At 41.4% G+C, this 25,428-nt stretch overlaps 2 protein-coding genes across 4 annotated transcripts in view; both read right to left on the bottom strand.

Moving 5' to 3' along the window:
- kiaa1549lb (KIAA1549-like b) overlaps nucleotides 1-14,279 on the bottom strand; it is a 59,246-nt gene extending 44,967 nt beyond the window's left edge. For both annotated transcript variants that reach the window (XM_031846139.1, XM_031846140.1), the window contains exon 1: nucleotides 13,920-14,279. In XM_031846139.1, coding sequence (XP_031701999.1) covers nucleotides 13,920-14,139 — 220 coding nt within the window. In that variant the 5' untranslated portion in view covers nucleotides 14,140-14,279. The remainder of the gene's footprint in view (nucleotides 1-13,919) is intronic.
- A 1,315-nt stretch (nucleotides 14,280-15,594) lies between these two features.
- The window catches only part of hipk3b (homeodomain interacting protein kinase 3b), a 33,685-nt gene continuing 23,851 nt past the window's right edge, over nucleotides 15,595-25,428 (bottom strand). Inside the window, exons 8-16 of one of the 2 annotated variants that reach the window (XM_031846208.1) lie at nucleotides 24,456-24,579; nucleotides 24,244-24,356; nucleotides 23,934-24,058; nucleotides 23,462-23,629; nucleotides 23,058-23,375; nucleotides 22,819-22,965; nucleotides 22,406-22,671; nucleotides 21,079-21,212; nucleotides 15,595-20,523 (exon numbers count right to left, since the gene is read on the bottom strand). In XM_031846208.1, coding sequence (XP_031702068.1) covers nucleotides 20,053-20,523; nucleotides 21,079-21,212; nucleotides 22,406-22,671; nucleotides 22,819-22,965; nucleotides 23,058-23,375; nucleotides 23,462-23,629; nucleotides 23,934-24,058; nucleotides 24,244-24,356; nucleotides 24,456-24,579 — 1,866 coding nt within the window. In that variant the 3' untranslated portion in view covers nucleotides 15,595-20,052. Of the gene's footprint in view, nucleotides 20,524-21,078; nucleotides 21,213-21,505; nucleotides 22,095-22,405; nucleotides 22,672-22,818; nucleotides 22,966-23,057; nucleotides 23,376-23,461; nucleotides 23,630-23,933; nucleotides 24,059-24,243; nucleotides 24,357-24,455; nucleotides 24,580-25,428 lie in introns of those variants that run through there. The other variant, XM_031846210.1, reaches the window with a different exon arrangement.

Raw genomic sequence — 25,428 nt, 5'->3', positions numbered from 1 at the left:
CATAATACAGGAAGTACAAACTAAAGATCACGAGTCAAGAATAGAAATGTGTTTTTCCTGTAGAGTGACCTCGAAGGGTTGAGCCCAGCAGTCTGCTTTTCAAAGACCGATACTGTGCATCACAGGTCGGTCAGGTGAAGGAACGGTTTGGGTCACCTGTGACAGTCTGAAAAAAATAGACTCCACAAAAGCACTTAAAATCACATGGCTTTGCCTCTGACTTTCTAAATTGGGCCCTCAGAGAGACTTTAAAGGATGCCAAAGCTCATCTAGACAGGACGTTGAATGGGCCTGCTGTGTCTTATATGTCCATCGCTAACCTCCAGCACAAATCTGAGGTCTTACTATTCCCAAAGCAATATACTTAGATGTACAATATGTAGCATTTTTCAATTTTCTATATTATTGTCAAAATAATTTTAGTATTTTAATATAATTCAACTGCTATTTATCATAAATTAGTTTCAAGCTGTTGCTTTTTTGTTTTGTTTTTTGTTAGAGGTACTATTAACACACAAACAGTATGAATAGCATCAACAGCTTATGAGCTTTTGCTCTGTGTGTGCTGAAGGCATAATAGTTTTCCTCCCGTTTTGTTCAGATTTCTTGCAAAAGTCCAATCCTAAAGAACATGCAGCCAAAAACCTCCTAATAGTCTCATTTCTTTATAGTAATAATACTAACTAACCAAACATATTCTACTTATTGGTCATTCATGTTTAACTTCTTGCACCTCTATCAAGGCAACAATTCTCTGCATTTACTATAAAGTGACTCTGATTCTGTCACAGCGTTACATAATTCATGCCTTCCATGTCAAACCAAAATTGCTATTCGAGTGTATTAACATAAACATGATGCAAAAAAAAAAGGCTCTTAAGTGACCTAACGAAGACATATTGCTGCAGTTGCAATGAAACCATCACTTGATTGTACATACAGAGGGGTGAGGAGCTCAACCAACCAGAAACAGATGCACTAAGTCTGACCGTGTACTGGCTCCAGAGCAGCAGAGGTTAGCAGAGGCATGAGCAGGGCAGAGAGAGGAGGACAATGAGGGATAACAAGGTGGGATAAGCCTGTTAAGCTTCCAGGATCCCCTCTGAAATCCACACTTCAGTCAAGCACAAGAATGTCAAAATGTATGTCATACAATCACAACGCTCTATAATCTGGGTCACCACAAGCAGCAGGCCACAAATGAAGTTGCTCGTGTTCTAACAGGTGACACTTTTTGAAAAGGATTTTTAGAATGACTATTATTTTGTACTGTATCATAAATAAGCAGTGTGACGTTAATGGACAACGTAGACATATACCTACTGAAATGCAATTTTATGCTATTCACTTTTTAGACCTCTACTGCTATAGCATAAATAAAGCAATAATAGGGCTAGTCGGCGGAATAAAATGTGTAGATTTGCTGATTTTCTTTGCCTTCTGCTGTTGTAAACTGAATGTCTTTGACAAAATAAACTATTAGTCTACTTGGGCACTCGGAAATAGTGATCGGCATTCCACACAGTTGTATGATATTTTATAGACCGAACAACAATTATTCTCGAAAACAATTCGCCGATCATGAAGATAATCGTACGGTGCAGCTCTAGCTCATACAACTCTGTCCACACTAAGCCACTTACCAATAATATGGCCACTGGTTCATTTTTGTATCAGTGAGAAATATTATACTGTCAATAACCAAAAACATATCACTGAATTATATCCAGGACTTAAAAAATACAGCTGCTTCTCTTGTGAACAATAAATAAACGCCATAGAACAAGTTTAACAATACATTTGGAGACACAGAGAAGGGAGAAGTCGTACAGATAGAGCTGCAGAAAGATTTTTGAGCAGCTACAACACTGTTGTTCATGCTTCTCATCACAGCAATCATACCTCTGACCTTGACACTCCACAGCGTCAAAGCAAACACAGAGATCACCACCGACGCCGACATGATTGATGAGCTGTCAAACAAAGGCCTCGCCTACATCCTCAGCACCCCACAACAGCACCAGGCAGACGGCTGTGTCACACTGCAGCTACAGCTGTGACGTTTTCTGTGACATAAGAGCCTACGATCGTGTTTTTATTGAGTCTGTGCTCATTTGCATATATTTACAGCGGGGCAGGGATATGTGAGTAACTATATTGGGGGCGACCGTGGCTCACTGGCTTAAGAAGAGGGTTGTCTGGTAACTGCAGGGTCAATGGTTCGATCCTCAACTGGGACGTGCCACGTGTTGAAGTGTCCCTGAGCAAGACACTTACTGCCACTGAACCCCCTTTCATTGGCAGCCCACTGCTCCCTATATACATGGATGGGTCAAATTTCGTGTATATGACAATAAAAAGTGTTTTCTATTCTATACATGACCTGATAAGTTTCAAAGGCCATTCCAGTTTTTTTACTTACTAATATGAGATTAGCAAACATAGCTGGTTTCAAAAAAAGCGTATTAGTAATAAAAAAAAAATGTAATTCATGATTACTTTTTTTGCCTCCATGATTTGCTGTGTATATGTACTATATAATTAGAATATGCTCTGTTTGGATTTTTCAGGTCAAAATACAACCGAGGAAATGCATTGATTGATTTTACAATGTGGAGAATACTCATTTTCGTGTGTTGTGTTATGTATCCATGTACTTCACTCTAACAATATCATCGAAACATCAAACACAGACTGTGTGACTAGAAAAGTAGAAATGTTTTAGATTGGACACAGCAGTGTGTCACTGATTCCATGTGAACCATGTGTGTGCCGTACGGTGACACAATTGGAGTTTTATTAATAATTATAAATTATAATTTAAAATGTTTCATTTTACAAGGATCCCACTCTTTTCTAGAGATCCTTTTCCAGGAAACTTTTTAGTGACGATCTCGCTGGTGTGACAGACAGGGATGTGGAAGTCTGATTTAAATGACGTGCAGTCCATGGCTATAACTTACCTATGAAGTCATCTCTTACATGCTTAGAAATTATGACAAATTGATCATGAAATAATATAACAATAATAACTACCACAGTAGTTATATTTGCATTTGAAGGATAATCAAACTTTCATTATTCAGAGTTTCAGTCACTTAACTTGGGAGTGTGTCCAAAATATAGCAGCCTATTCATAATGCTCATGTCCATAAACTATCATTGGAACATTAATATTATCCTGAACATATTAGCCCTTTCATATGGCTATGTTATCCAGCTGGGGAGCTCTGATAGATAGAAGTTTATACTCAGGCATTCGACTATTTCTCTCATTTTCCATGACAGGAAACTTGACAAATTGTTTTCCAGGTTTTCAGGTCGCGTGGGAACTCTGCAATTATGTAACCCTCTTTCAGCGGAGTAAAAAGACAAACATCTAATTAAGCAAGTTAATTATGACAGTTGAGAAAACAAAGAGTACTTAGAGGGCATATTCAAAGTTACCAGATATGTAGGATTTAAAACCATAAAACCTGACTTTGCAAAGGCTGGTTTATATAAGAGAATTAAGAATTTAGATAAGAGAGAGGAGGTTTCGTTGGAAAGTAGCACTCGAGGTCACAATATCTTTTTACCAAATACTTCAACATCGATATTGCAACGTCATCTACTTTTACTAAATATTGAAACAATTCATTTTTATATAAATTATCATAATTGATGTGGATATAATGACTAAGTGTATATATAATGACAACTACTGCACTTCTTCTGTCCATATGACACATCCTGTGTATGTAGCGAGCGTCAATACTGACACAATACTATGCAGCCGGTCAAATTGGTCAAACAGACGAAGCACAAGAGCGTCATTGGGCTGCATGGTCTCTTTAAAAGCCTTTTAAAAGGTAGGAATACATATCTTGATTCAGACTAGTGCTTATCAGAAGGAGGCCTCCCCACAGAAATACATTCAAATCTCCACTTCCTTTGAAGTCTGGGGTTGAAAAGGGAGTCCTCCCTTTTTGTACGAGGATTTATATGGACTGAAAACCTTTGTTGCAAGTGGAAAAGGTAAATCTTGTATTAGGTAAAGAGATAACTTCCCTATAGCTAAGACACCTTCTCTGTGCTCCGCAGGTTGTGTGAGGTTAAGCAGAACTCCATGTCAACACTTGGGCTGAGTCTCAAAGTTCACAAGTACCTATAATGAATTAAATATATTATTTAATGATTTTTTTTCCTAACTTTGTCAGAAAATGGAGCTCTCAGAGACTATTACTGAAAGTGCTTATTGCAGAGAGCAGAGGACATTTTTCAAAATACAAAAAACGTGTCAAGGTACTTAACTGATTCTCCTGGACACCAGTCAAGATGTGGGCGAACAAACAAATAATGCAAACAGTTGGAAGAGTCAGAGTTCAGATTAATGCCATCTGCTGTGAGAATGCCTTCAAATTCAGATATTCTTTGGCAGAAAATTCAAAATGAAATACGATTACCTCATCTAGATTTTTGATTTAGATTAAATATCCACTCACTATAGCTGACCGTAGTGCTGCAGATTTATTCCAGACAAGTTTAATGGCCAGCAGAAAGACACTATTAAGAGGACGGACGCCCACACGGGAGCCATCTTTTCAGGAATGGTTTACCCAGCAAGGCAAGAAAGCCTCCTTTGAGCGGGCTTCTTTCAGAATGAGAAATAGGACAGATCAGTACATATCAAAAATGGGGACATGTTTCTCATGTCTCATATGAATTAAAGTGTATGCATAAAAAGGTAAGATGCATTCTTCAGTGTTCCTGTTCTGGAAACTGACATAGAAAATGGAAATAACTATAAAGAATTAAACATTTTCCCTGTGCTCTCAATCTATTTTTTGTCTTGTGTGATTAATATTTATCAGATAAAAAACAAGCAAACAAGAAAAAGTGACTTGATTTTTTGATTTTTGATGCACAGTTTTAGATATTAAAACTCTTCTTCATTTTTTACTAGTGAGTGGAAGTCTGCCTCTTACTCCAAAGAGTGTCTGCCTGTTTGTATCCACCCTAAGCTGCATACGCTGTCCTCTGTCCTTACAGATTCCCTTCTTTAATTGGATATTCTGTCATTCTAGCAATTTAAACATCTGCATCTCCCTACCCCTGCTACGACAATGTTTAGCACACAACTTTTAATGGGTGCCATCCATGACTCGGAATGATGACCACTGTCAAGCAGAGGCCCGTCTCCATAGGTGAATAATCAATTCATGAATGAGATGTACGAGTATACGACCATGAGGTGCCGTCATCCAATCCTATGGACACGCTGTTGACCTTCCCGTGGCACATAGTGACACTGAGTCAGAAACAGTCTCTAAATTGCATTTCACTGATATTGTACAGAAAAATTGTTAATTTGGTTTGCATGCTAGATGAGAAACATTCATTGTTATAATTTAACAATTGATTTTTAGGGCTCCTGTGCAATATATCGGGTCTTGTGCCGTGCTGTATTTCAACTTCAAATATATTGACGCAATACACTCCATGTTAAAGGGTAACTTTAACCTGGACCCTATTTTCCCATGTGTCTATGTGAGTAATCGGGACAACTATTTTTAAAATTGGACGGTATTGAGGGAGAGCGGCTGCCTTCTGCAATGCACTCCCTCAATACTGGACCCATTTCAAAAATTGTTGTCCCCAATAGTCACTTAGACACAAGAACATGGGAAAATGTGGTCCAGGTTGGGAAATGCAGAAGTTATCCTTTAAGAGACAAATTGTAGCGCAATCATTTAAAACTGTTTAATATTACAATAAACGTTAGGCTCCCTCTCTGCAGCAGTTTATAAAGTGACAAAGTGTGACACAAATCCTACAAACGTACACATGAATTTGCACTTGCGGGGACAGTCTCTGAGGACAGATAAGGTATCCAAACTCAAATGCTTTTATAGACATTTGCTACAAATGGCTACGAGCAGGAGCATGTGTAAAGGACTTGTTCTTGTGAATGCAAAGGGTTGGCTCTCCAGCGGTAGTGGAACCACAAACTTGGATTGTGCCAGTAATGAATTAGCCTGTGGGGAACAGCCAGTCTTATTTTAAGAGGGGTGACTTCAGCGCACTAAAGGACATAAATCAACCAAATGCTTCATGGTATAGATTTATAAATGTGCAGAAAGGTGAGTGCATTAATGAGTGTTTTTGAGTGTGTGTGTGTGTGTGTGTGTGTGTGTGTGTGTGTGTGTGTGGGTAGCTGCATGAACATTTTCCTCTTACTTATCACCATCCTCTTAAAAACTGTTTTGAAAAAAAAGTACAGAGTACTGTGCGTGATTGAAAATGTAAGACACATTATAAGGAATTATCTGTATTAAAATATCAGTTTGACAACATACCCTTAATTAGTTTGTGCAAGTCATTCAAATTACCTCCAAATGTAATAAAAGTAAGTATAAGCACTAAAACCACTTCTATCCTCTGTCAGTACAGTAGACCATCTTTAAATTCCTAAGACAGCTCGATTACTGATTAATAAGATAGGCTTCTAAAACGGTTGATCATTTCCTTTAATGCTCTCCGAGTTCAGCTTAGCCCTCCCCAGTATACTCTTGACGCTTCACTGACGCTGTCATCTTTGCCTCCACTCTAAACTTGCTTCACTAAAGCTAGAAATCACAGAGCGAGTCCCTGAATCTGTGATGTCCCTGGGATTTAAAATCAGAGGCTTCTCTCTAGACTGTGGGTGGAACGCTGATGTTTCAGAGACATAAGATACTACACACACTACCTCTCTCTGCCTGGAGCTGGGGGACACTACATGGGGTCTGCTGAATAAGTTGTGTCTAAGACTGATGTTGGTTGTTATGAATACTTTCTGAAACTAGTTTTACAATATTGAACATTTATCTGATATTGATAATTTGGTATAACTACATGGCAGGAAATTGCATGTAATATTGCATACAAACTGTAATGATAAAGTGGCTGGTCGATGCAATGAACAGATGCATTAAATCAGAAGACAACAACTTCACATGTTACACACAAACTCAACATATCATCACGGTGCGATTCTATTGTAAGTCGATAGATATTGAATTTGGCCGACAAGTCCCTATTTCTATACAATCCAATTAGAGCCCACAAAAGAGGGGCATACTCACATCTACATGACAATATAAAAAATGCTCTGATAGTTGTGGTCATGAGAATTCTCACACTGAAAAAAGAGGTCACAGACTAACAATGTACCATTCATTGGTATTTTCTACATTATCATTGACTCAGAGGACTACATGTCATGTGAAAGAGGTTGCTGCAGTGAAAAACCTACAAACTCTGACACTCTAAACAGCCTTTTAGCTCATTTTAGCTGAAGGTATTTCTTTTTTTACAGCCAAAGATTTAGTGTGTAGAGACAAAAGCTGGTTATAGGCATTAATAAGACGCAATTTACTTGTAAACCCACATGTTACACTGTAATGTAGGGAAAGGATTATATTTTGAAGTCCCTTTGCCAGGAACTACATCCTATAGAACCTCTTATAGGTTGAAAATATTAAAAATACCATTATTATAGAGGTTGTAATCTACAAAATAGGGGTCCCACTTTTTTCTAGAGATCATTTTCCAAAACATTTCCAGAAAGATTCCAGTGAGGATTTAGCTGTTATGAGATTATACTTACAAATCTACACTGAACTTATACCAAAATGCATGTTTCAAATTTAGAGTCCAGTTTGCTCGGATAATTAACTGCCACTGTCTTTTATTAGTTCATCACACAACACTTAAGTGCCCAACTTCCCAGTCATTATTATCTAACTTAACTCTCTCAACAATGCCAAACACATATTTGAACCCATTGCTTCTAGCCAGAGTTGAATCACAAATCTTAAACCTTTGCAGGTAAAACAAGCTAGCAGGCACGTCAACTTTCACACCAGTTTAACATTATCATTGCTTCTACGTGACGTGACTTGGGAGTGAGTTTACACCTGGACAATTGGTCATCAGTTTTCCAGGACACGCGGGAGGGAACCCTGTAACGTAATATGTAGGCTAATGTATGTAAAAAAAACGGCTTGTTATTTTTGTCAATTTTACTTTCCTGTATCTTGATTATTCCTCGTGTTTCGATTGCATTCAGAGCGACTTCCTGAACCTTAAGACCGAGCAATCGTTTTACACTGGGCCGACGGTGAGCGGCTGACGTCAACTAACGTTACTGCTTTTTATGGTCGAAATTCTTCATTTTAACATTTTAATCAGTGTTAAAAAAAGTCTCTAGAATGCTCCACTCAAGAAAACCATGTTCCTGTACTGTAACGTTACACCACATGCTCAGACCCAAATGGCAGACATAGTTTAGCGTTAGCTAGAGAAGAAAGATGACGAGCTAGCAACAACAGACCAGGCTACTTTTCCTTTAGCGCTAAGTAGGTGCAGCCCATAACAGGGAAAAAAGAAGAGTGAATGTTTGAGTTACATACAGAAACATGACTCCACTGCGAAAATTGTGTTGTTTCGTGTCAGCTAACGTTACATTTGTAAGTAGGCAACTGTTTGCTAGCACGTCAGCCATAGCGCTTTAGTAAAGTAATACTCTCTCAGGAAACCCCGATCAGCTTGTTGTGGCATTTTTTCTGCCCTCTAGTGGTCAGAAATGACAACTGCAGCTTAACTGTAAGTGTGTTGCACATTGATTGTATTAGTCAAAATCAATAAATCAACAAAATGTACAGAGTAGCTAGTCTTTATTGCTTGTATGTGTTGTGTGAGTCCTCGCGTGCACACGTTGCTGCTACGCATGTAACATTTTGCAGGCTCAGTTATAAATAATAAGTTAGTAATAAATGAGTTTGTATGTGTCAGTGATCTCAAATTCCCTCCTCCAGCGGTTCAAAGGGATTAGCTGAAATGCCACAGTCCACAGAGGCATCTGTGTGAAAATGCAAAGCCTACAGCTACATTACACTTAGCATTTCTGTCTGTAACAATAGTAAACAAAAACTAAATATGATACAATGACAGTCCACCATTAAATGTTATTGATAACACAGTTTGTGAAGAGGCGAATATCGCTATCTCGCCATTCTTCTGTCACGCTCATCCATACACACCATAGACCTAATTCCTGGTCTGATCCTACCTCATCCACTTTTTATTAAAATGTGCTTCAATTTTTAACATCCACATCTTTCACTTTTCCCATGAAATCACTCAAAGTTACAGAGAATGACACGAGATCAAACATGACAAAAACCACCAGAGTCAAGGCCCATAAAGCTTATAAAGCCATGTCCTATAAATTACACTTTAAATACAATGTTAAAGAACTTTTAAATGCGCTACACATCCCTGTTCGAGCGTAACCCGAGCCTAAGGATAAGACATATAACACCCTTATCATCCTTACTGCTACATGAAGTCTGGTGACATCCAGTGTAGCTATGCCCACCTTCAACCTGAGCAGAAACAGTCAGCCTGGATGACTGAAAACACCTGTCGGGGAAATGATCGCAGGACCTGTAAACATTAGATTAATATCATGGTTTGGTTCATGTGGTGTGTCTTCAGTGATCTTTAGACATGAGTTAAGAAAAAGTGATATTCACCAAATTTCCCAGTTTTGTTCTTATGTTCCTTTTCACAATTTATTCTAAGGTTGGTTATCGGGTTTGCATTTTGATATAGTTTTATTTCAGTGGATTTAAACTTTCAAACCGACAGATAGCAAACTTACAGCTTCTGACAATTACTGCCTTTATATATCGGTTATTTCGCATTATAAAATGTATTCATTCTAAAAGATTGAGTCGTTCTTATTGTACATTCCTAAATTCCGCAGAGAATCGGGCCTTCAATGCTGTCTTCTGCCGTGGTACCGTGTGCTGTGGCGTGATGAACGGCGGCCTTGTGAGGAGCAGTGTGGTGTATTATACAGTGTGTCCCCATAAATCGCCTGCTGTCCCTTCTCAAGCAGCAGCAGAGCCAAGTCTTGGTCTACCATCAACCTGCACCAAACAGCCAAAACACACACAGAGAGACACAGAGACAGACGAAAGAAACAGAGAGGCGCAAAGGTACAGAGAGATACTGGAGGGAAACACACACACACACACACACACACACTATTCCCTGATTGCCAAACAGGCTTCTAATTAGTATCTTGGACCATCTGCCTAGCATTATCCCTTGTATAGTTCAGTGCTGTCATTTCATTACATCTATGTGTTTTATTAGTGCTTCCTGCTTTGTTTACAGCAGTGAAGGAGAAGAGACTGCAAACCTTTTGACTTCTTCAAGATCTGACAAGAACAGAAACAAAAGAGCCCTGTGAGAAAATCATAGTTGAGATGGATAACAATTAATGTTCTTTTCCTCTGCCAATACAAACACACATATATATGTATATATATGACATTATAATATAATGTTGAACAGAACTCACGCGGCCTCCCTGTCAAAACGTCAGCATAACATACAACAGAAAACAGATGGCTGTCAGTGAGTGGAATGTAAACAATTCTCATTTGTAAATTTACTTTTCAATTTGATATCTCAGTCTGTTCGTTTACAAAGACAAATGTTTGCATCACACCTGAATGTAAATCAAATGAACGACTCAGCTGAAGCTTCACCTGAGGAGACTCCATCTATCTTGACTGTGCCACACACACACACCACACACATGCCCATACATCTTAAGCCCTCCTGACGTGCTTTACCCACAACATAATTACCTGCTGTCCATTAAATCACTGCACTGAGGTGAAATGGGGGAAATAAACAGGGAAATCATGTCCTCAGTTTGCTTCTGGAAACCCAGAGCTCACGCAGACAGGTCATCAGACCAATGGTGAGTCATTGTTGTTGTTGTTGTTGTTTTTAAAACCCAATTTCTGGAAGTCATTTTAACATTAACCACTGTGACAGCCTTTTAAAAAAGGCTAATCTAGGCAGAGGAACAGAAAAAGGGCAAGATACTGAACCACAAGAAACAGAGGCAAACCACAGAGAATGTTGTGATGTGCAGCTCCTTGTTCAACTGTTAACAGTCATTTTATGGCTAAAAGCCCCAGACTGCATTGCAAATAGGAAATGGCTTTGAATCTTACTGTTGGGTCTCTTTTTCAATGAATTTCTTAGCAGAAAGTGATGACTGACAACAGCTCAGGGATTGCATCTCATACAGCAAGACGTCTGTGTCGTTAACCCCTGTCGAAACGGAGCCGTCAGCACTCGTAAGCAGTGGACGGGCTGTGGTAGTAGGAGTAAACACAGCTGACGTCAGAAGAAAGTCGTTTGGTTGTGGAAGGACCAAAGGTGCCTTTGCTTGGGTCGCTCGTCTGGTGCGTCCTCATGCTGCTGCTGAGCATAATTCAATCAGCTCCGTTAATAAGAAAGCCATAAACAAGACAAGAAATCCTGCAAGTGCATTAAAGATCAATCTGACTGCACGAAAAAGCCTCATCTTTGCAGCCACATTGCTCAAGACACTCACCCTGCACCCTGCTCACTGCTCTCGATTCTACCGACTGATGAAGGGTTTAAGAGCGGGAAATGGTTATTGTTGGACTAAAATTGGCGTTCCCATAGTAACCACATGTTGTACGGGCTTCACACATTAAGGAGAGGAAGCTGTGAGTCAGAATGTTACCAGTTCACAGTGACTGAGGATGTTTTTCATTCACTAAAACCACACACACACATGCACGCACAGCAGTATAGCCCGAATGCTACGGGATGTTTTGAGGCCAGTACTAGTATTTAGTAGTTCAGGAGCGGCCAACAAGAGATTGAAAGTCAATGCCTGACTGTATTTTAATAACGTTGTTAAGAGACATGGAGAAGCAGTGTAAACTTCAACTTTGTATAATGTATTATTCATCATTTCTGATTTATTGTCTATCATGGTCATTTGGTTAAGCCTGAAGCCAACCTAAAGTCCAACATGATGGACAGCACTGAAATGTGATTTTCCCCACCCAAAGGCACATTTTGATGTATGGTCAACATTAGAAGAAGGCCTTCTGGTCATCATTATATTTATTGTTATCCCTAAGTATCAACCCAATCCTCCTGCTCTCTTTTTCCCCAAATTTGAAATACTGTATGTATAACTCACTGCAAAAGACTAATTGAAATATATTTATATTGGCCAGAGGTAAATGTGAGGCGAAAAGCTGAATCAGTGGCCCAGCGTCACTGAATGAACGTACCTGGTGGAGGAGACACATAAGCGTCGACAGAGAAACAGTCTTTAATGTGCATCAGTGACATCATAATCAATACTTTATCCGCTTAATAAGGTCAGTATCTGCGGCAATACCGATCCAGTGCATCGGAATGGGTGCATACATAATGCAATTAATAATGTATCCCCATTAAAGATCCATAAGGAACCATGGAAGGAGAAGATGTGGCATAAGCCAAAGATTACAAATTACATTCAAATCATTACTGAACTATATATAGTACATACTCCATTTTAAACTAGTACCACCACTAAAGAGAGCATACAGACTAATGTAAACATTCAGACAACCAGTTGAAAAGGCCACAGAATCTCACGTTCAGTGTATCTACACAAAAGACAACATACTAAGTGCACGGGTCATTGTGTCTCGTCTCTGTCCTGGATGAATACTAAAAGTACTCTTATGCCTCTCTCACCAAATATGTAATGTATAGCACAGGTGCTGCCCTGCCGTTGCTGCTGGGCTCATGTGTTTAAAGAATGGATGTGCCGACTGTGAGAAGGGGGAGGTGGGAGGAGGAGACGCTGCTACTGTAGCAGTGCATCAGCAGAGGTGAGACTTCAGCCACTACATCACAGTTTGCAGACTGGAGGGAGGTGATGGGGGCATACTGTTAGATACACACACTTAACACTTATAGCACTAAACCTCTTGTGTTTGTTTTGTTCTGTTGTTACCAGTGCTAGAGTGGTTCTAAAGCCCTCCACGCTGAGGTGGTGTAAATAGTCACATGAGGAGGGGGGGGGGAAGGCCACAGCAGTGCACAGGCAGAGACTAATTGTCTTTTGCAGTCAAGCCTTCTCTCCCAGCGTTCATGGTTGAAGGGCAGCTATGTCAGCCAATCTTACCCCAGCTGCCTCTCACACCGCCAGACACACACGGACCTCCAGTGGGCTCCAGTGTGTGTGTCATTAGTGCTGACCCAGATGCTCTGAAACACTGACTGTCCTGTGACTGCATTACAGTCCCTGAATAAAACTCCCCTAAGCGTATTACACAGAGCAACAACGTTTAGTAACCTCTCCCTCATAGAAATGCAACCAAAATCAAATTTAAAAAAAAATGCCCATTGCAGAACAAATGGGAAGTGAAGTTTAGATGAGAGACAAAGTTGAGGGTCGAGACAGCTCATCGTGAGTCCAGCTGCGGAGGAGCAGCAGAGGTGCAAGGTATGTGCAGTGCAATGTGATCAGAGAGACAAAAGAGTTGACTAGCGTCAGGCTCAGGTGGAAAGATTAGTGGGTAACAGAGTTACATCACATACAAGCAAAACCTGCCCCGTCCAGCATCAGCACCATCGCTCACACCACAGATCATCCAGTGCGGTCAGTAAAGGGGAATGGACCCTGAATAATAGCCGTTTGGACATTCTCCCCGACTGCGCAAATTCCAATGCAATAGCAGCCTTCTCTCTGCATGTCACAGCGTATGCACAGAGCTTAAAGATGCATGGACCACGTTTTTTTTCTTTTCTTCCTAAAATGAAGCAACCTATTGAGCCATCAATAAAGCCTGTACGTGAATCCTGCACCCAGCAGCATGAAATGTGCGGATTACAAAACGCTGTCTGTTTGAAACAAAAGACCCATTTTTTTTTTTCCCCACCCGATATATGTTCCCAACTCATATCACTCGCAGCGTAGTTGTGACACAGGCTAATGCAACACACCAGCATGTGTTTTGTTGCAGCAGACACCTCGGCGGTGTGCTTACCCTCTGCGGACACAGCGCACCGGACAAGAAGTGAAAGCATCCCCGCAGACAGCAGACAGTTCGCGAGCATCCCCGCTGCTCCGGCTCGCCGTCTGGTCCTCGAACACCTCGCTTCTCCTCCGGCATCCGTCCGCCGCGCCGAGCGCCGGCCGGGGTCCGCTCGTCTGGCTCCGGCCACTACGGGGTGACCTGCCCGCCCACCCTTCAAACCGGGAGCCATATCCAGTGGATAAGTTGCTGAAGTTTCGGTCGTAAATAATACATTGGATCAATCCTCGTGCGTGAACGGGGGAAACACACAGCGGTTCCCGCGGTCTCGTCGTGGTGTCCAGGGCTGGAGGAGGCGGGGTGGTGGTGGTGGTGGGGCTGGGGGGGGGGGGGGGAGCGGCGTTGAAGGGAAATTTAGAAATCCGCCCTATCGCTCCGCTCCGCTCGGTCCACCCATCATCACCGAGTGGCGCAGGGAGGCGCGCACACTTTGCCAAAGGTTTGACATTTAGCTGCTGCTCGCACAGACCTGCTCAAGATGGATGACAGGCATTTGGGGTTTTGCTCGGGGGACGTTTAGCCGCAGATTTAAGGCTATGGAAGCTGCGGGGTCTTTGATTTACAGTCAAACACCCCCCCTGGTCAAACGGAGCGAATTATCCTCTCTGCTGTTAATTGTCGGGAGAAAGTGGAGGCGAGCGGTCTGTAGGACGACCTCTGCTGGGTGAATGAAGCCGGGCACAACTCCATGTGGAGCAGGATACATTTATGTATTATTATTCTTGTTCACGCATGCAGCTGGATTAGGCCTTGGCCCTGTATTCATTATAGTTGTATTTATCTCCACTAAGGCCTTCGATGTGTCCTTCACTGCCACATGAATACGTGATTGTGTAGGACTGCTACTGTAGAGACTATTGTAGGAGACCTCCTCCTTACATCCACCAGATGTCAGCACTGACCCAGAAACTGTGCATTAGTGGGCTAATGGAAATTGTAGGTGATGTAGAAAGCAAGACAAACTACATTTGACAAGAATTCCCCACAAAAAACGTCTTTTGTGAACAATCTTGACTTTTGGTGTAGGCTTTAGATCATCTATCTCACTCATTTGAGAACTTGTCAGTGAAGCAGCGGTTCTGGAGCTTTAGCTTTATTCAAAAGATCTCTATCAGCAGATGTGGTTTGCAAAGTTAAAAATGAAACTGGCATTAAAATGTTCAAATTTCCATTTATTTTTCTGTGAAGCACAATGCGGAGTAAATTAATTCATTATTCAATTGGCAGAAAATGAATACACAACAATTTTGTTGATCAATTAATCTTTAAAATATTTAGTTAAACAAAAAAATACTAAATATTCTCTGGTTCCCGTTTCTCAAATGTGAGGTTTGCTGCTTTTCACTGTTTATCATTCATAGCTGCCATCTGTATCATTTCATTTGTAACATTTGTTCGGGCATGTTCTGAGATTTTATAGACAAAGGGATTGATCAATAAACCCCCAAATGTTTCTGTCAGAATATAATCAGCTGCAGACCCTCTCATGAGTATCCTGTGTCCGAGTTACTAACCAGCATTGTTTGAGAATGTGGTGGACGAGTTGCAATATGATTAGTCAGCACCTGAATTAATAAGGTTATGGGGGAAAGAATAGACCAAGTCAAAAAGAGCTGCATCGATAGAATTTTTTTTTTTTTTTTAATTCAAAGTGAATCTCAACAATAATACACCATAAAGTCTTATTTTGACAGTCACCAAAAGAGTCACCTGGAAAACCCGCTTAATGTGACAAAGTAGAGAAGGCTTGGTCACACCTAAATCACTGAGAACTAGAGAGGAAACACTATCGCAAACTGTAAAGAGACATCACATCCATAGAGTTAGTTTTCCCAGTCCTCATACTGTAAATATTGCACAGTGCAATTGCTACATGGCAAACTAGTGTAGCACGAAATAAAAAAGCAAAATGAAACAAAAACGAAAAAACAAAGCCACAAAAGTATACAGGTATTGAAACGGTAACAGTTCAGATTTCTATTTGATGAGCAATCTAAAACAGATGATTCCATAACTTGCAGTGTGAATCAACTCTGAAATTGATAGATTACCAGAAAAATAAGAGCTTAAGTAAATCAAACCTCATCAAATCAAATTATAGAGTAACACAGTAGTACATTTAGACTAATACAGACCCTGAATTAACATCTCTAAAAGGATAATACCGCAGCAGAGGATTTGTTTTCTGATATCAAAGTCATAACTTTAATTGTAGTAATTTTACAAACAACTTTTATCTGTTAAATGTTACAGGAATCCAACAAAAAGAAAAAAAAAAAAAAAAAAAGAACTTATCCATAAACCCAAGGTGTCAATCGTGTGGAAAATTAAAAGAGTTTTAAGATTTCTCTCCTCTTGCATCCATTCTTTTCCTAACAAGTATGGGAGAGTTTATGCAGGCGCATTGCTGGTGAATACCTTTGGAGGAATCAAAACACAGATTACATTTCACATGCTTATTATTGGGGAACTATTTCAAGCACTAATCTGCCAAGTTCATGCCTTGTTGTCATGAGCTTTCTTTCCCACAAATGATACTCGAGTATAATCAGTAAAGCGTACAAGGTGAGCAAAAAGCTATCAAAATACATACAAGTGTTTACATGTGGAGTATTGAACTCATGACTTGACCGCGCAGAGAAACTACAATAATCTCCCCGACGGAGCAATTTTCCATCCAGAACACCGAAAAAAAACATCCAGACAAGACTGGATATAAAGCACGGCTCGTCTGATTTTTTAAAAGGCCAGTGTTGTCAACTTTGCTCCGGTTACTCCCACTCTGCCTTGACTTGCACGATGGAAAAGCCGCTCTGAGCAGACAGCTTCTAAGCAGACATAGTGAAGCAACTTGGGTGTACATGCAAGGTAATGTAAAGCATGGAGATTATCTAAGAACACTTGGTGGTGCAACGACCGCACAATGTAAAGTATTGCATCTACTGTTTAGCCAGAGTGACTATCGAAAGACTGTTGAGTGTCATATCTTTCAAAGTGTGTGTGTGTGTGTGTGTGTGTGTGTGTGTGTGTGTGTGTGTGTGTTATCACAGGGGCTTTGGTGGCGGCTATCTGAAACAAGAGGAGCACCACCACCATGTACATCTCCTCGGTCGTGTCTACAAGCTGATCAGAGGAGTACAAGTCCCTGGAATGACATTGTGATGAAGTCCTATTTTGTGTTTGTTTGTTGTTTGTTGTTTTTTTTATTCCTGGTCTTGTGGCCGTTGAAAGACTGCCTACTCTATATGGTAACGGACTGTAAGTGGATTCTATGCCTTCCTCATCAAATACGCGGGGGAGGAATCACCATCTTGAATTCTCACTTTCTGAAGCTCAAGGCACATACACAGTGCTGCTCACACTGTCTCAATTTCATTAAGGAACGCACAACAATGAGCACAGTTTTGCGTCGACAAAACATCATTTTGATATGAGACACTCATAAAGGGCAGAGCGATCCGAACACAAGGCAGTTTGGAATAACAAACTGTGGGACTGATATTCTAGCCAGATAGAACATTGAACAGTTAAAAAGGTTGCAATAAAGATTTGTTCAAATCAATTTAACAGTAAAACAAGTTGTAAAACATTATTTTGGAACAGAAACATTGGGCTAATTTGTTTTTAGGCAGTCTAACCCCCCACCTAACCTCACCTGTGTGAGTGCTTAGTGGCGAGTGCATTTGTGTGTAATTGATGGAAACATGACAGAAGCTATTCAATGAACATAATGTTTTGTGGGTATTTTTCTGACATCTCACAGTGCTCTTGTAACACAGAAGAGAGTACTGGTAGTATACCGTGTATACGTGCAATGAAAAAGTTAAAATCGATCCTGCAAGCTACAGCTTCAGATGCGTACAAAACACCAATATGAAAACATACAAAATTAAGTTACATCGATACATCATTTATATGCAGTGATGAGCCCAAAAGGTTAATAAGGATAAAATACTGATGCAAAAAACACACACCCCGAGAAACAACAAATGCATCTAATGTTCATCATCAGCAATACAGTAGTTACAATGACACTCCAAATATGAACGCAAAACACAAAAATCAAAACCACTTCTATTTCAGATAATTAGGGACCTATACAAAAAAATAGCAACATCAGGTTTAAACGCAGAGAAATCACCTAATTTCACAGCTATCGAAGTGGCAATCATCATGTAGCAGCTTATCTATGATACATTCAAGAAAGAAATGATACGACTTATTAATTGCCCAATAAGCTAGACAAAACCTCTGCCTTTTTTTTTTGTTACATACTTTTTTTTTTTTTGTTTGTTTTAATTTAACCCCATTCTACAACGACAGTATGACGGAGGTCTATGCAAACAGAATAGCTACCTTGCTCAGGAAATGAATTACAGTCTTTGGTGCTGCACAAGCAACTTCATTTGAAAATAAAAGACACAAAAAATACACGCTTAACTAGTAAAATGAACAGATAAAATGCTCGCAGAGCGCATATATATATATATATATATATATAGACTGGTGCTACCATCATATATATGTGTATATATCCTCCCTGACGGAATGTATAAAATAAGCAGTCGACACCGATAAGCCTCAAGCCTTTAACAAATGGTATAATGTAAAGGGAAAAAGTTAACTTTGTCACACATGCATAAATGAGAGAATTGCACACAATTAACTCACACCGTATCAAACATCTGTACTAAATAGTCTAGCTCTATAATATATGTCCATATATGTGTGTATATCGAATACTGCATGGTTTGCTCAGGCTTAGAAAACTCCATACCGTGAATTCATTTGCATTATTTTTCTTACCTAGTCAAAGCCATGCCCACCACATCTAAGAAACAAAGTGAAAACACTCAAAATGAAAACACGAAGACAAAGACGAAAACAAAATCAACGACTATTTAGATTGTATTGCAGTTTCATCGAACAGTACAAATACTGTTTGTAATAATAGTTTCACTAAATAGAAAGTGATTATCAAATATTAAGCAATACTCAGTACTTGCACTTTGTACACTAGTTCATTCGGGGGAAAAGGGAGAATGAAAAAAAAAAAAAAAACGTTTTTAATGAAACAGTAAGCATTCGCAACAGCAAAGCATGCTGTTCTTGTTGAAAGAACAGAAAAGTAACTCACTACACACTGAAATATACACCGACTCCAAAAGATAAGCACCGCTATCCGCAATACATCACATCCATGCAGACTATGCATGGACATATACACCGAGTGCATATATATACTCACACATAGGATGCATCGACTGATTGGAATTTCAAGTGCCGCAGTCCAGTACATTAATATTCATGTATATAGTCATATATAAGTAGTAACATTAACAAACCTCAAATATGTAAGGCACTATGGCTGGGGACAGTTATACAATGCAGCGAGTCCTGTGACACCAACAATAAGAGCAACGTCTATGCATCTTTCCGTTTACATTTTTGCTCATGCAAGACCACATGCAGCGTGAGGAACAACCCTATATAAATCGGTTAAATTGACTTGACATTGCTAACACCAAAAGACATCGAAAAAGGTACAAATACTTCAAACGCAGTACAACATACACGGTGGACAACTTGTGAATCTGTCAATCTAGACCTAGAGACTGGGATGGCTTTACAAAGATGGATGTGTCTTGCACACGTAAGAAGGCAATATAGAAAAATAGCTGGGATCAGGGGTGCAAAGTCTAACTATTCAACACCACCCCAATTATTTTACCTGTTTGAGGAGTATTCGTAGAAGATCCAATGCAAAGATATATATCAAATGTGCAAAATACACATTAAGTGTGAGTTTAACTACTCATTCATTCGCTCATTCAATCATACATACATCATTTCCTTCTTAATGTTTGCCCAAATCATCTCCATCATTGGAACTCTTTTTTCCTTTTTTTTTTTTAAAGCTTGAAGTTCAATTACACACAAGTCTACAAGATTCAAAAAAATAGCTTGCTTTCTCTGTGGTTGTGCCATGGTTTTGGAAATGAGAACCATGTTGTGGTCTACGATAGATTTCACCCTGCTCACTTAGCCCTCAGGTGGTAAAAAAAGGGTACCTGGGCAGCCGCGCTCACATGTAAGGGTACTGGTTTATTTTGGTGGGGCTGAGAGGGAAACTGGCGTAGGCGGGCGAGGCAATATAGGAGTGCGGGGGAAAGAGGGGCTTGAATTGGCCCTGGGGGTGCAAGGTGGGGGAAGGCAGCATTCGGGGGTTGATGCCCACTGTGACCTGATGCACGATGCCTGCCGGGTGGGAGATGCTGTATGTGGGCTGGAGGACGGGGCGGGAGGCTACAGGGGAAGCCAGGAGGTGGGCCACGGGGGCCGCCGTGACCAGAGGACCAGACTGCGGGTAGGACAGTAAGGTGGGCTGGGTGTGCGGGTGGCCCCCAAGGTGGAGGTGGGGGCCTGTAGCGTGGTTTGGGCTGCTGTGGGACAGGGTGAATGTGTGCCCATGCATGGTAGGAGGAATATAGGCCTGTGGTCTCCGATGGGCAAAGTTGCCGTTCCATTCCTGGTGGCAGGAACCGAAATGCTGCACCTGAGAGAGAGAACACCTGGTTGATAAGATTCACCATCTTCATCGACAGAGTTTGTCTTCGTGAGCCACTAGATGCTGCCATTTCCACATTTTTACATGTCTTTAATCAGTCATTAACAATCCTGACATTCACATCTTAATTCGTGTGTATACTCTTAGAATATCATATTAATTATCTTTGTCTTACTGGCAATACATTAAGTTAGCAGTATCACAGTAAAAGTCCTTCCCAGTTCCAAATGTACACCCTCCAACTGTGAGTCATTTGGAGCAAAGCTGGATGATTTGTTAGCAACCAAAGCTACTGTGGCAGATGAATTAAGTTCCATTTACAGTATGATGTGTGCTCCTGGCTGCTGCTCTGCTATAAAAAAGGAAATAGTTGCAATTCAAATGTGCTTTTTATCACTTAAATGTACAGAGTAGTACACTTCAGAAATTGCACTTTCTGGTACAGTTTGCCAGCTTCTTCACATTCCAGACTAAGGGCAGATATAGGAGACAATGACTTGACATGACAATGTAATAAAATGTATGCAACTGCCATGCGCTCACCTGCCCAAAGCCTATAGGCTGCTGTTGCTGGGGCTGGAATGCAGGGGTGATCTTCTGCGGCCTGTTGAGGAGGGGAGTGGACTGGTGATGATGTCGCCCAGGAAAGCCTCGCCCTTTGTACTGGCATGAAGACTCTAAGAGTGAGGTAGGACGGAGATGATGCGTTAATGCAGGCAATTTGGTGACCCACTCTCAATATCATAATGTAAAAAAGGGGCAGGCAAAAGACAAAAGAAAAGCAACCAGGGATCCAACTACAGCTGCAGAAATGGCAACATTTGTGACAGGAGGCTTATCAGTGATTTCAGCCGTGTTTGATCAGGTCCAAACCTTTAAACACAGCGACATCTGTCTTCTTAATATGAGCTAGGTGATTATAAATAGCTGTGTTTGGGGGGGGGGGGGGTCTGGGAGGAGTTGCTAACTAAGCTTGTTCATAGAGCTTACAGTGGGGTCAGACCGTCAGCTATAAATACACCTGGTAGCACTAGAATAGCAAACTGTGCCCTTTTATGTGGGGCTTTAGTTGCAATAGTGGGGGGGGGGGTTCTTTGACATGAAAGGCAATATGACTCTGCATGATTTTCTCTGAGGATTTACAGTTGAACCCTCCACTTTAAAATACCTATAAAGAGGTAGCTTTTAAATGCACTCAGGTGCTGAGAGCACAGCTGTTAATAAAGCTTACATACAGGCATGCGTAACTCCAGAAAGAAACATTTATCAAGCATTTATCTGTTTATGACAACCAGATCTGTTCATGTTCTCTGCTTAACATCCAATATTTCATTCAAGACATTACACATTGTGGGGCAATTACGCATGTCTTATGTAGCTTTAAAAAGTGCACATCCACACAGGTACAGGGGCACTCAGAGTCAGTCTGGAGCCAGATTAAGGAGGCAAACAAATATCCACTCCAGAGTTCAGAGCAGATACTTCAGGGCAGGTCACCCATAATCACCTGTGAGAACCTCTGTGGTCTACAAAGACAGCGTAATCCCAGACCATGTGACCTGTGGAGCAGACAGCAGCAGTGGTGACTGGATCTTTGAGCTACCATGACCTACTCATGCACTTGCTAGTCTTCAGAGCGTACTGCAGACACAAAGCAACCGAGTGTGGAGAAGAAACGGTGTCCCTGTCGCCTACGTTATTCATATGATCATTTAGAGATAACCTGCTTTTAATACACTGGTCACTTTCAGCAGCTCTTAGGTACAACAAAGCACGAATTTCAGACTCCTAATATACATGTGTAGGTCTTAAATACGCAACACACTGAATGTATATTCGTGTTAACGATGATTCACATGTTCAGTTTTACCTGTGTTGCCATACGTGTCGCTGACAGTCGGGTAGTAGTAGTTGTTGTTCTGCGCTCTCATCGGCGGCACCACGACGGTACGAACTGTTGGCTTGCTGGGCTCGGTCTCCGGAGCAACGCACGCAACGCGGGGCTGGCGGTTCTGGTTGCCGACGGCGATGAAGCGTTGCCGTGCGAAGGGACTGTTGCTATGGCCGTCGGAGGCGTCCGAGGTGGGCGAGCTGTCCACCGTGTCACAGCCGCTCTCCTGCTCGTCGTCTGACATACTGCAAGAGGGGAACCAATGAGGAGGGAAGTTATAAAGTAGAACCAGGAGGAACATCTGTAAGAGCTGTTTGAATGGGTCGTATTGGTCGTATTGGTCGTATTGGTCATATTGGTCATATTGGTCATATTGGTCATATTGGTCGTACCTGTTGGGGTGTTTGCAGGGTGAGGTGCTGGACTGGGCCGAGGCTGAAGAGCTGGTGCTGAGCGTGCTGTCTGGACTGCTCAGGGAGCAGACTCTCTCCATACTGACGGTGCTCTGACACGCCTCACAAGCTGCACTACCTTTACACCTGTGTGCAGAGAGAGTCAAATCAAATAAGACACTTGTAGAAAAGAAAAATTTGAAATATTGTTTAGAAGGAACCTGATGGTGAGCACTCACTCCCCCATCGAGTGTCTTTGTGCGCTCTCCTCTTCGTCGCTGCTGATACTGATGACGCTAACGGTCGGGCTCGCTACGTCAGAGATCACCATGGCCTGCCGCTGCTGCTCCTGTGAAACCGAAAGCTCCTCACAGTCTGGCTCCACTTTACAGCAGTTCTCCACCTCCACCTGCTTGGTTCCTTGCTCCTCTCCGGCAGTACGCCCTTCTTCTGGGAATCTGGGTTCTACCTGCTGCACATTCTTTGCTGTATCGGCCATCTTTGGGGACTGGCATGCTATATTTTGGACGTTTGTGTTTTGGGAGAAGTTGCTGCCCCTATTGAAGGAAGATAAGTCACTTTCAGAATGGAAGAACCTCTTTAAGTGCACGTCTGTGCATTCTAGTTGCAACACTTGCCATACCTGTTCACGCAAGGCTTGGCTCTCTTGTTGGCAGCCGGCTGTGGCCACACCACATGTGCAATGCCTATGTTGATTGGCTGGTGGGTGGACATGGTCATTTGGTTGGTTAAGAATGGCTGAGAGTGTGCAATCATGGAGCTGTAATGGTTACCATGGGGACGCACTTTCCTGCATTAAGGAAACAGAACATTGCAAATTGAGCCAAACGCCTTTTAGCACCATTATCAACAAAATAGTCTCCGTCACGAGTCCCAAAGGGACGCGTATGACTCATCGATCATTATTATTCAGGGGAGCAAAGCGTGCTGTATCAGAGCAGTACAGCCATTCCCAAAGGGTATAGATTACAACTAAAAGGTAATAAAGCACTAATAAATATTGCTTTAGATAATACTACATATTGGAACTATATAGAACATAATCAAGAACGGACAGGGATGATGCATCAAAAAGATAGAAAGAAATTGCGTACCCCCAGTCACCCAATCTTTGTGAGCCGGCCACAGTATCAGATGCCAAAGTGGTTGGTGGTGGAGGCCCTGATGTCACCTGCTGCCAAGTGGGCACCAAGATCTGCTGTGCACGGTTGGACCAGGCCTGTTGAAGTTCAGAGAAGCAACGCTTATTTTGCACTCGGTGATGCTTTTATCAGCTTGCCATCAGAGACAAACTTTCAACTTCATTCGCACAAATAAATGACCCTGATCTACACTTACTAATGAGGCCAAGCTGCCTCTCCATCTCATCCTAAGCTCTTGAGCTTTATTACCATCAGACCTTACCTGCGTGATGACTCCAGGTCTGATTTGTATGGGAGGTGCTTGAGTGACCATAGGCACAGAGCCCTCCATCCGTACAGAGTAGCCTGCTGGTTTAGCTGTGTTGGGGGGGATCCCTGCAGGGACAATGGACAGGAGATAGTTGACTTTAAGAGATTTAGTCTAATCGCCACTAACAATAACAAACAAGTGAAATAAGGATTTACACCTCGTACCTTGAATGGTTGGGGGACATAGAATGAGTGCCTGCTGAAATGAATCGCTGCATCCAAACTGACCACTTCCTGTCTGCAATGGTATACCAGGGTGCATCACTGATTGGGCTGATGGGGCTAATCCCTAAAAAAAAAAAATTAAGAAGGGATATGACTGGACTTTTCTGAGGAACAATGATCAACAATAGCACGAAAAAGCCAGTAGATGGCGACATCCCTGTCAAGAGTTGTCTGTTTCAGACCGACAGAGCCCAGGGACCTGTCCGGTACTGAGAGACTAGTGGGTTAGTCAGTTAGTCTTTTCAGTCAAAAGACAGAGGCAAACTTGCATCACCATCGTAACCTCTAACACATGGCTGATCTTCTCCAGAGGAAGCTCAGGGTCCCGAGTCAAAAAGTAACCAATAGGCCCACTTTCTTACTAATAAGCTGCTTTAAGGATTCCATTAAGCAAAGGCAAATTATTTAATAGGTCTCAATAGGTTCATCTCATAAAATGCTGCTTGTGATCGGTTGATATTGTATATGATAATGGAAACCTTTTTATATGAACATGCTCATAAACTGAACCAATTCATCCAGGCTCACCGAGGTTAGATTTTTTTTAAAGTTGGAGAACTAAAAAGGCGTTAGACAATGTTGAACTTACTCTCTGAGACAGGCCTGGGGGCTAAACAAAGAACCTAAGCATATGCCTCGGCATCATTACGGCTCTCGTGCCTGGCTATAATTACATTTATTGAATAACGGGAACTAGGCCTATATTGTTCTGCTGCAGCAGCTTCTGAATGTAGCCCAACCCCCATATACATGATAGCAAAAACAAAGCAGCCTTTCAGAGGATAATACTTAAACAACCCACAATGTTTTCTTGTTCCCCTGAAGAAGAAAGATTTACCATTTACTGTGCTGCTCCATGGAAACAGAAACTATAACCGAGCAGTTCTATTGTGCAAAGAATGTGACAAGTAAT

Source organism: Anarrhichthys ocellatus, unplaced genomic scaffold (assembly GCF_004355925.1).
Source record: "Anarrhichthys ocellatus isolate YVR2014 unplaced genomic scaffold, GSC_Weel_1.0 scaffold6, whole genome shotgun sequence".
Taxonomy (NCBI): domain Eukaryota; kingdom Metazoa; phylum Chordata; class Actinopteri; order Perciformes; family Anarhichadidae; genus Anarrhichthys; species Anarrhichthys ocellatus.
This window is presented reverse-complemented; position numbering and strand designations above follow the sequence as displayed.